The 12438-nt window shown below is 35.3% G+C and overlaps 1 protein-coding gene across 2 annotated transcripts in view; it reads right to left on the bottom strand.

Moving 5' to 3' along the window:
• LOC110019463 (protein NRDE2 homolog) overlaps positions 1-8805 on the bottom strand; it is a 57741-nt gene extending 48936 nt beyond the window's left edge. For both annotated transcript variants that reach the window (XM_020717126.1, XM_020717127.1), the window contains exons 1-3: positions 8251-8805; positions 3739-4162; positions 3186-3521 (exon numbers count right to left, since the gene is read on the bottom strand). In XM_020717126.1, coding sequence (XP_020572785.1) covers positions 3186-3521; positions 3739-4162; positions 8251-8756 — 1266 coding nt within the window. In that variant the 5' untranslated portion in view covers positions 8757-8805. The remainder of the gene's footprint in view (positions 1-3185; positions 3522-3738; positions 4163-8250) is intronic.
• Positions 8806-12438: the final 3633 nt, after the last annotated feature.

The following is a 12438-nucleotide window of genomic DNA, read 5'->3' as shown; positions in this document are numbered from 1 at the left end:
AGCTAACCCCATTTGAGGAGAAACTGAATGAGTAGAGAACGGGTGGAGCGAACTAGTATTTCTAAATTTTGCATATTAAATCAGACTGCACAACCAGGGTAATAATCTATTTCACTGAGCATGAAGTTGTTTAAAAAATAGGTAATGATATAGTAGACACTGAAGAAAGTAAGGAGACAGAAGATGAGTAACATGTGTGAGCAACAAGGAAGAGCAGCCATCAATTCCAATTGAACCCAGGAGAGATATTCCATCTGAGTTAACAATAGTTGTTCTAGAAGGTAGTGACTCCGAGGTAATGGGCGTCCATGCAGAGTATGAGATTGTAGTGTCACAAACTACAATTTTGCAAGCATTGAAAAGAGCATCAACAAAACTAGTGTTAGATGTCCAAAACGGACATGACTTGGAGAATAAGTTACTAGGCACAAGGCAGTCATAGGTAAGAGAATTTTAAAATTTTCAGATACATTGCCTACCTCCTGAGTTGACAATGTGAGGGAGGTCCAGAATGTCAGATTAGGCTATTTTGTGCCAATTATGGAAGACTATATGGAGTTAGTGGGAATTTAAAATAAATTAGAAGTGTACCCACAGACAGATGATCGGACGGGATAGATGAACCCCAATTTTGAAAATCGCCTCAAGATTTTTGTGGGAGAGAATATTCTATAATGGGACTAAAGTCCTTCCCAAGAAGATATCTTTCCTGAGTAGTTATGCATCATTGTAATCCAATCTACCATAGATGTCATTTCAGAGTTAATTCCTCCTGACATATTTATTTATCATATACATCTAGTAGTGTACAATAAGTGGGGGAGAAGCAGATTATAGATTTACTTGCTAGAGATTTGGCTTGTGAAAATTTATGTTGTTATGCAGCTCCAGCTCAAGTTATGCCAAATATGAATGTATACTTATTCAATAATTATTTGTTTTGAAATGAAACACCTTCAAGATTGACTTACTGGGAGCTTGCAACATTTCCACTACCTTCAGAAGGGGCAACCTGACTACTATGAAAAAATAGAAGCTTTGATAGATGAGTTCAAAGCTCTCACAACCCTAGGAGACTGATATGGGAGCTTCCCGCAGAGACATTTTTGCGACATTGATACAGTATTGCTTCAATACTGCAAACTGGACCAAATGCAGAAAAGCTCTTAGCAACCAATGAACAGTCAGAACAGCAACCTGGGACCGACTGACCTTCCTTACGTGGATTTCGCGCCTCCTTTTAACAGTGGGCCCAATCTTAATTATCTAATGCTTATATATTTGATTTTTGTATTTAAATTTTCAGTTTTCTTCGTGTTTTATATCAGGACAGTCGTCGATGTCCGGGTTTTTCCTTCTATAGTTGTATATTAAGGTGAGTGGTGCTCCGACTGCATTTCATTCTGAGGTGGTGACTCTCCACCAAAAGAAGAGGGGTGCTCCGGCTATATCTCACTCCCGATCTAGTGTTATCTTTCTCCAACTCCTCTGCATCCCTCAATTCTACCACCACACATTCCTCCTCATTGCAGCAGCCCAAACAGCCACCTCTTAGCTATCTTCCAGCAGTTTTTGCTCTCCCAATTGTCGCTTGCTCACTGCTAGCCATCCAGAATCCTTCCTCCTGCACCCTGTTGCTGTCCCAGCCCCCCTCCACCTTCCCTCCACCTCCACCTTCTCCCAGCCTTATGCCTCGCTGCCGCAGCCCCGTAAGCCTCTCGTCTTGTTGTTCACCGATGTCCCTACCACCCGCAACCTTCCCTCCACCCTCTCCCATCCTTCTGCCTCACTGTTGCAACCTCGTAAGTCCCTTGGCTTGTTGTCCATTGTTGTTCCAGCCACCTGAACCGCATCCCTACAGCCTCGTTCTTGTTCCACCACTTCCCCGGCAATATCATTGCCATTCCAGCCACCCAAGGCCATTCCCTATGCCACGTTGTTGTCCCAGCTACCAGAACCACCTCTCTAGAGGCTAGCTACTATTCTCATCGCCCAAAACCACCCCTAGCCGTTGTTTCTTCGCTGCCCAATCCACCCAACCCTTTGCTACCGCTTTACCAAGCCCCTATCGACCGCCATAACCACCTGAGAGTCACCCTAGTTAAGTGTTTGTGTGGTGTCTGTTGTAATTTCAGATTTTCAAGTGTCATGTGGTTGTTTTTTCTCTTTCACGTATTTTTGTTGTAACATTTTATTTGCTTTCAATAATAATATTTGTTTTTCCTCTTGTGGTTTGGGTTAACTTCAGTATTTCCCCCATTCCAGCCCTCTATTTTCCCAACCATAGCCTCCTAACCACGAAAAATCATTGGCATTTCAAGACTCACAACATGCTCGAAAATAAAAAATAAGACATCTATCAAAGTATATAAGAGCTATAAATATAGTAAAAACTACAGCTTATTATTCTTCAAGACAATGCGTAGTTCTAAAATGGTTGATGCATTTTTGAATGTTGGTGGATAAGGAAAGCAAGGTAATAAAATGTAGGTAACAAAAAGAAAATACATTCGCACCAAACCAAACCTGCATATCTGAACACGAAGTTGTTCCTAATAGAAATCAAGAACTATAGGTTAAAATTAAATTCAAAACAATGCATAAATGAGAAAATACCATGTGGTTTGAAATGCAATTTGGCAAACAGAGGTGGGTGCAAATAAAAGCACTCTTAAGAAAATCTGTATAATTGTGAAATCGCACAATTTAAACTAAAATTCATCATAATCAATTAACATAATAATAATAATAGAAGCGCCTAAAAATGAGGAAAGCATTGTGAAAAGATGAAAGCTGGATAATTTTAATATGATCAGGTATGAAAATAAATGATCGAGCCTGCCCATGAAACGTGTTGCTAGTTGAGAGCAGAACCTTGGTTTTAGTAATTATATGACTGCAATAATGAAGATTTCAAGATCACGTACCATAAAGATCAACCAAATCAACAAGCAGACATATAAGATAAAAAACCAAACAAAAAAATAATAATAACAAGATGTTTCAACAAAAAATGGATGCATGTGAATTTGCTCTCATATGATAAGAAAAAATATAGCAGGTTAATTTCATATGTGATATTGTATCACACGTTGAAATGTTTTAAGAGAGGAAATAAAGAGGAAGGTGACTTCCATGTGAAACGGTACAGTAAACTGTAAAATTTAAAAGATAGGAAATAGAACCTGCCTACAAAGGTTGTTGCAAGCTGAGGACAAAGCCTGGATGGCATGACCATAAGTTTTCCTAACATCAGATACTTTAAACTTGGAATACTCTCCATGCCGAACAAACAAGAATTCTTTCCATAGCATAACACTATCAAAATGTCGCACAATAACTTTTTCCCATTTTTCCATCAGAGAATCAGTCGTCTCCCGCTGTTGATACGACTTCAAAAGACAAAGCAACAATTCTTCATTATCTGGATTAAGCTCAACGGCCTTTTCCAAAATACTTATCTTCTTCTCAAGCGTCTGTAACCGAGCTGATTTTTGTGGCTGAGTGTTTGCAACTTTATCCTGAAAATAGAAAAAATACCAAATTCAAAAGTGGCCTTCTATCAACATATATGGAAGTTTAGACATTATGACTGACTCGTGTTATTGTGATTAGAAAAACAGATGACCAGAAAATTATTGTTAAAAAGCATTCACTAGCATGAAAAGAAGAAAAAATGCAATAAATATTAGTTTTTTATGGCCAAAAGACAAATCATTCAATTGTTCAAGAGGCTACCTGAAACTCAGCAAAAGCCAGCCAGACTTTCTCATCATGAGGAAAGTCTCTAGACATTTTGTTCAGCTCTCTAGTTCTTCGTAGTAATTCATCCTCCCAAGATTCCTCAAGCTCCACATCTGCATTTAATTCATTTCTGCCATTTTCTGTGGAAGTACGCAGCTCTACTAGAGGAATATACTCGCCTGGAATCAAAGAGGACTTCTTCACAGCAATTTTAACATGTTTGAAGCCCTTGTGCCTTTCCAAGGTTGTGAATTTCACAGAATAATAGCGGCCTCCTCCTTTTAATTTAGTATCCAATACATCAAGGTCATGATCAATATCCATGCTTGAAACTGAATATCTTCGATGACACAGCAGCTCAAAATCGAACTCTGAAAGATCTGAATGGTACTGAAGCTTGTATCGTGCAATATCCATTCTAAAAAATTTAATTTATTATCTGTAAAGTCAATGCTTTAACGGAATCTAATTGTATGACATTTTATCTAATTGAAAAAAAGGTTTAGAAGTTGCCCCATAATACAATAGTTGCATGGATGAACAGTGCAAGACTCCATTACTAAAATGTGAATGACACAGAAGCTGTTTGGGAAGTGAAGAGAAGATGTTGTTCCAAACCAAGATACAATATCAGGATGGCGAAAAAATTACAGATAAATAACATCAACTAAAGAGGAAGCCAATGATATAGCCAAGCAACCAACAAGAATGACAAAACAAACAGAGGTGCAAAAAAAATCTAATATGAAAGCATCTTGGAAGCACGAATGTAGAGTCCATGGGTTATGCTCTTTAATGTTGTTACATATTGTTCACTAGAGAAAACATTTACATATACTAAGAAAACTAGCAAAATATTGTACGATACAACAAAATAACGATACAACGCTCATACATATAGAGAAATTTCTAAATTGAGAGTCTATACCTAACACCCCCCATTAAGTCAGATCATACATATAAATTGGATTCAAGTTATTACATGGGTTCAAAAATTAAAGAGGCCCTAAGTCTTGGCAAGGACATAAGCAAATTATTTTTCATTGGAATATGAGGAGTGATGATCATCTTTAATAGAATAACAATCATAATAAAGTGACAACAAACTTCAATATTTTTAATCCTACTGTGGAAGACAGGAATGTATAAAAAATGTTTTAGATTCGATTAGGAGAGTAGATGTTTTAGATTCAACTTGTGTTAAGAAATGCAGAGGTAGACCTAGGAAAACTTGGGCTTATTGTATAAAAAATGATCTTAATTTACTAGAACTAAATGAAAATATGACACTAAATATGACGCAATGGAGAAAAAGGATTCATGTAGCCGACGCCACGTAGTGGGATTAAGGTTTTGTTGTTGTTGTTGTGGAAGACAGGAATGCTATCAATGTAAATAACAGCTTGATTATTATAGTTTAAACTCATAAGCTAAATAACTAAAAATCAAGCTCTTTAATGAAAGTTCTAATCCATATCAATTCAAAGGTGGATTAGTCACGGCCGTGTTGATCACTCAGTACTCATTCTCATGGATTCATCTTGATAAGATGAAAGAACTTGAAAGTAATCTTCATTACAGTAAATTAGACATTGTTTAACAAGATTTTCCCTGATGCTAGATCAAAGTTTAAACAGATCAAGGGTTAAAAATTCCTATAGGCACAAGCACTCAAGTTAATTACTCATCAGACGCTCGCTCATAGAAAAACACTCTCAATTAAGAGTGTACCTTAAGCTTAGATTTGATTAAATTGAGTATGATAAAATGGGAATAACCGGGAGAAATGGAGGTAGATCCAATTAAATTCCTATGGTTTTATCATCCTAGGCATGCCAATGTATCCAATCCATCAACATCAAAACGGTTCAAGCTATCACGTCCAAGAAGCTTGATTAACAACTATGAGTTGTCTCCTTTAGGCGGCCCCAATAGACATGAGTGCAATTATTTAATGTCAAAGATATATGCTTTTAACGTTGACATTGACTCATTCAATGGAAACGGGCTAAAAGTATCAACTTTACTAAAATAGGTTAAATTGTACATCATGGTCACTTGTGGTTCAAAGGCATTGGGAATGACTAACAAAATTTTAGGCGTGATGTGACTATCAATTATCCACAATTGACTCAAAGAAGCATATTGGAGACACTGGTGAGTTTTGTTTAGGTTGGTTTGATTGAAAATCTAATTGGAAGCTGACATATGTTTAGTTTAGATTAAGGATTACATATTGGAAGGTTCAAGAACTGATCATGCTTTGATAGACTTGCCTACTTTGTGCTAGTTTGAAGGGACTTACATCCATTAGAAAAGGCCCATCAATGGGACATACAAACTTGAAGACAAGAAAGGCCAGTGATTATCACTAAGATTTTTGTCTTGCTTTTAGTATTTGCAATTAACATGTTTTTAAATTTGGGGCTTATTATTTTATTTGCAAGTTGCTCAGACAATGAAGAGTTACAATCCTAGCCTTCGATAATTTTGCATGTAGGATTTATAACTTATATATTGGAATAGGACCGCTGATAAGTCTTACAACCTATCCTGTAGGCAAGGTGAACCAAATCTTTATAATTTGATCTGTGATGTCATGCATATTTTAGAACATGTATTCAGATAATTTGCCACGCCTTGAGATCAATTGGGACCAAAAAGATCAAATGCATGTCCTTAACTTTTTTATGTAATCATAATATAATCTAATTTTTTTCTTACAGGATTCTTGTAGAAATGATTCACCAACTATGCAAGGCAAATTTTATGAATCTTTCCATACAAGATTTAAAGAAACACCGGATAAAATGCCTCCTCGCCATTCAATTCAATAATTGAAAGAGATATCATTGTTGTAGTTATAATTGCCAAGAGTGGACTATCACGCCACTAACTGAGCATAGAGCATCCAAGCAAACCCTTTAGTGTTGCAAGGCATGGGAGGGATAAAATGGTGCCAACCATCTATGCCTGATTTGTGCAATGGCATCAGGACATGGCACACGCCAATGCACAATAATACCATCTTGAAACTTCGATTTTTTTTCTAGGAGAAATTTAACCAAGGTTTAAAATTATGCAATTGGGCAGTGAAGTATTTTGCATTTGTGAGGCAAGATATATAATCCTAAGGCATCTTGAGATGTAAGACTCAAAATCAACTAATTGTGAAAAGTTAGAAGTATTGTCCACACATCAAGATATAAAGAAATGGCATGTTACATCCTAACCAATTGATATATCAAAAATTAACATCTTAACAACTTAATATAGTAAAAGTAATAAATTGTGTAAAATATCAAGTAAAGTATTAATATCATAATATCAGAATATAAAGTAAGAAGCGTTATATAAACATTAAAAAAAATATATTAAAGTAAGAACTAAAAAACATAAGATTGTGTGCAATATTTCACAGTAAAAAATAGATACAAATTGAGAGGGTATATTGAGAAGTTAATCGAAAGTGGTTTATAAGATTTAATAATCAAAAAAGATTCACAATGAGGGCTAATTCATCTCAACCTGCATGTACTTCTATTGTTTAAGAAAGACTGTATGAGATTAACTCATAGTAAGAAGAAAAACGAGAATTTTAAAGATGAAAAATATTCTACTTAAAAGTCAAAAAGATTATGTGAATGAAAAAAAGGATGAAGACCGATGAATTTGTTTTAAATTGCTTTATAAAACTTAAACTTTATGTACTTAAATTTAGCATTTATTATAAATTAATTATTCTTTTATGCAATCTTAAATTTTCTAATTCTTACATCAAACTACTACATTAGTTTTATACTTGTGTTAATTCCTATGCAAAAGAAATTATTAGAAATTTTAATTTGTAGGTTCACCTCTAAAGTATGTATTCAAGTTAAATATATACATCGTCTTTCTTTTCTATTATAAAAGTTTTGAGTTTTATGTTAAAATCAAGTACAAATCAAATTTTAAATTTTATATGAAAATTTAAGTACTCTTCAAATTTTTAAATTGATCAACTAAAATAAACATGCCAAGTACAAATGAAGTGCGATCATTAAAAAATTCAAGCAAGCCAAATATGAACATACATGTAAAAGCTCAGCTCAAGCTTGAATTGAAAACAAACAAGTTATGATTCAACTAAGCTAATTCCAATCCATGACATAATCGACTCTACTCATCTTGATTACAACCCTAATTGTGTGTATAAGATATCAACTCTATTTCAAATGTGTATGTATATATAGGTATATTTGTATCCATGTTAGGCACAACATCCAATCAAAGCCATCTCTATCGTAATAGTTGAGTCAAATTCTATATCGAACATTAGATGGTATGGTAGAATTTTTGTAGGATATATCCCCTGAGCAAACAACAGTATGGTTCAATATTAACGGCGAAATATCACAGACTACACAAGAACCACCACATGCAATTCAAAGCTTCACACGAGGTTAGTTAAACCCTAAATACTTGCAGATGGTTCGGTATAAAAATAAGTCAGTGAAAACACACCTGTAGAGGCAACCAAACGCTAAATTATCCCGATCACCATGAACATCAAAGTAATAATCCTTGCTGGGCTTTGTCTCAGAACCAATCCAAGCTCGAACACCCGACTTTCTAGACGATTCCTGACCTAAACTTTCCCTCCCCTTCTCCCGCTTTCTCTTTCTCCGTCTACCTTTCTCTTTCCGCTCCGAAGGCCGCTCTGATTCAGACGAAGACGGCAAGGGAACGGGCTCATAAGACGGCTTCTTTGGTGCTTCGGCATCTTCTTCGTCTGAATTTTCGAGGGGTGATGTTATTGGGAAGGGGGCCGGAATGACAGCAGGAACAGCGGAGACATCGAAGGTGAAGCTGGGGTTGCTCAGCCATTTCGCGGGTTCAGAGTTCTCAGTGAAAGCAGGGGGGTGGTCAGAGGAAAGGAGGAGAGGAAATAATTGAGCTCTTTCTTTCTTCACCTCTTGTGCTCTCTCTTTCTCAATCGCCTCCATACTAGCAGTGTCCGGGGCATCCATGTCGATCTCCAGGCCCCGGAGAAATATTTGCGTACTTCTGACGTTTACAGTGAGGTTATTGGAGTATATATCGGCTTCCTAGATGTAACTTATAAATATATCAATACAGCTCGTAATTTATAAATTACAGGTTATTTTTAAGTTATAGTGAAGTTATAAGGGGTATAACGCGGATATAATGTTTAATTTTTTTCATGTAATCTACTGACTACATAGCTCTGCATACGCAACGTACTTACGCAAGTTACATGCATACCATACAATTCTTATAATTATGAACTTTAAGAGTAAAAGAATAAAAATCAGGCCAATATACTAGTTATTTTATTTTAATAAAACATATTAAAATTTTAATTTGATCAAAATATATTTTATAGTATGTCATTTACATACATACTTCCCAATTCCCATGTATTTAAGTATCTAAGATTCAAATTTAAATTTTTATATTTATGCACAATCTTTTCATATCATATCCTGAATATCACTATTTTAACTCTTAAAAAATAAAATTAACATTTTCATATTTATTTAACATAGCAAATATTTTAAATTAGTATATAGATAAATCTTCTTTAAAATTTTTACATGTGTGTGATGTGTCTTATTTGATGAAGATGAATTGATGTCTTGTTTGATGAAGATGAATTGAGATAAAATGTCACGAACTTTGGTGTTGCTTGGGAAATGAGCTTTATCTTCTTGCACAGAAAGGAAGAAAATAGAGGGCGACGAGAAAGCATGAAGAAAAGATAAATCTTTTACAATGTTTCCATTCATTTTCTAATTGATACAGAGACATGCATATTTATAAAGTAAGCTAAGGGTGCATTCGTAATACTATAGGAAAACACTAGTGAAATAAAACTCAGGTGAAAGCTCTGAGCCAAAGAGAGTTTGGCTAGATGTCAAGTCAAGGGAAATTGGAGTAGTGAGACACAGAGAAGGCCTTTCACCGCTCGACGTAGATACTAACATTTTTCCCCTTCAAGTTGATGGTCAATCAGAGGAATTGTCAGCTTGGTAGTGAGTTGATGTCGAGAAGTGAGAAGAGATTTGGTGAAATTATCAACTTGATGAGCTTATGTTGTAATGTGATGAAGGAAGATGTGTTGGAAGTTTGAGGTGGTTGCGAATGAAGTGGTAGTCTACTTAAATGTCCTTGGTGTGAGTGTGGAAGACTAGGTTGTGAGCAAAAGCAAATACAGATGTGATGTTGCAGTACGTGGTAGTTGGCGGGAGAGTATTTCTGGAGATTTCTTGTAATAGCTGGTATGACCAAATGAGTTATTTGTTGGTGGTAGCCAGGGCCCTATACTCATCTTTGGTAAAAGATTTTACAACTGCGGTTTGTTTCTTAGGCAAATAGGAGAAGAGCTTGGGTCTTAAGTAGATGCAAAAGCCTATTGTAGATTTTTTTATTGTTTGATTTCCATCTCAATCTGCATCTATATAAGCCTGCAAGGTAAGAGTGCCTTATTGTATAGGTAAACCATTTTTGTGAGTGCCTTTGAGATATCAAAGAAGCCTTTCTAAGTTCTCGTAGTGAAGGGTATTAAGAGTATGCATATGTTGATTGAGAAAGTTAATGATAAAAGTGATATCAAGGCATGTGATGGTTCGATAATAAAGATAGCCTATAATTTTTTGTATTCATGAGAGTCAAGTAAAAAGTTGGGAGTGATGGTTTGATGATGAGGATGTGTGGGGAGAGGAATGAGGACTAGTTTGGATTGAAGCATACCCATGGTAGTGAGTAATTCATTGATATAATTGGTTTGGTGCAATAGATATATATATGGATGTTTGTTGAATTTGTAATCCTATGAAGTGGGAGATAGTACCCAGTTGTTTGAGATTGAATTGATGACTGAGATTTTGAATTAAGGCAGTCATCTCAGATTTTGAATTGTCAGTGATAAGAATGTCATTGACATATACCAAGAGGTAGATTTTGGTAATATGATGATGATTGATAAGATGAGATGGATCAGCTTGAATGAGTCACAATTTTTGTGTGTAAAGAAATTGACAAGGTAGAATACCACTGTCGAGGTCCTTGTTTTAAACCATAATAGCTTTTTGTGAAGTTTGCAAGCATAATGAGGGTGTTTCATATCAATAAAACGAGGTGGTTGTTTTATACACACAGTGTTTTCAAGTTTTCCATAAAGGAAGACATTGAAGATATCAAGTTGTTGAATGTCAATGTTTAAATAAGTAACAAGAGTGGTTAGCTTTCTTATGCAAGGAAATTTAGCAACAAAATTGAAAATTTCATGAAAATCTATGTCTTGTTGTTGAGAAAAATCTTGTGCCACCAAACGTGCCTTATAACGAGCAATAGAGCCATTAATGTGATATTTGATTTTGAAGGTTCATTTAGAACTGAGAATGTGTTGAGTGGGAGGGGAGGAACAAGTTCCCAAATCTCTTGTTGTTGAAGAGCCATAAATTCATCTGACATAGCTTGAAGCCAATGGAATTGATTTATGGCTTGTGTAAATGTTGTGGGGGGGATTATTTTTGGTGATGTGGTGAAGGGTAAGAAATTTTGTGTATTTAAGTTCGTGAATAGTTAGAATATTGTGTATTTAAGCCTACAACTCGCCTTACTGATCTCTGGACCAAATAACCCGTCTAAACTCGTTGTCTGGCACCTAGGCACCATGCTGGGTGGCAGATTTATATTCTTTATGTATGTTGATGAAGTAGTTTCCATTTTTAGGCGTTAGGGCACTTAGACTGGGTGTCAAGTTTCTGTCAGCTTCGTATTTGGAAAACTTTGGAGCTGGCTCAGGCCCCTAGCCACCAGAAATGAGCACAGAGGCACCATACATGGACTTAGTATAAAGTTAACTTCTTATATCCTCCCTTGCTAACTCTCAATCTGTATTCTACATATATAGACATAAATACCTGAGGAAAACTAAAAAAAAATAACACATAACAGAGTAAGCATAGAAAATATCATAGCACATTTTCTACACATCAACAACTTGACTTGAAACACACTCGATCTTAATCTAACCCTTGTATGTGAGTGTATAATATCTAAATTAAAAATTCATGCGATCATTAATTTTTGAGCTAATATTTTAGCCTTTGGTCTAGAATGATGGTTATGAGATTAAGCCAGTAGAATTGAGTGATTGGTTTTAAACTGCAATGGTGACACCAAGTGTGGTGAGGTGAAATGGTGACAATCATGACATGAGCAAAGACATCTCAAGTCGCAACATGAGTCGGCATGAATGAGTCAGCATGACATGGAGCATATCTAGTTTGAGCAATTTTAAAATTCACTAAAAATATAACTTAGAAGGATCTTCTATCATTAAAAATATTCTGCATCAATTTTATTTTGTACCAAACATCATAAAGTTAGCACTTATACATTCATTTTATTTTATAATATTAATATTTATTTTATTTTATTTTACAAATATAATTAAATTGTTCTTTTTTTTGTCTATGAAATTCATTTAATATATATTTAAAACTTTCTTTTGCAAAAGTCCCAAAAGTCAATTGAGAAGTCATAACATGGCGAAGTTGTCATTGAGCCATATTCGATCTAACTAAATCAAATAAAGGGGTAATATTCTAAAAAGGAAAAAAATATTCTAACGTGAAGCGCTTTGTGTAGATAGAGGTGTAGATGAGCAGAACACGGGCCAGC

Source organism: Phalaenopsis equestris, unplaced genomic scaffold (genome assembly GCF_001263595.1).
Source record: "Phalaenopsis equestris unplaced genomic scaffold, ASM126359v1 Scaffold000057, whole genome shotgun sequence".
Taxonomy (NCBI): domain Eukaryota; kingdom Viridiplantae; phylum Streptophyta; class Magnoliopsida; order Asparagales; family Orchidaceae; genus Phalaenopsis; species Phalaenopsis equestris.
The sequence above is the reverse complement of the archived record's forward strand: the minus strand, read 5'-3'. Positions and strand labels throughout refer to the sequence as shown.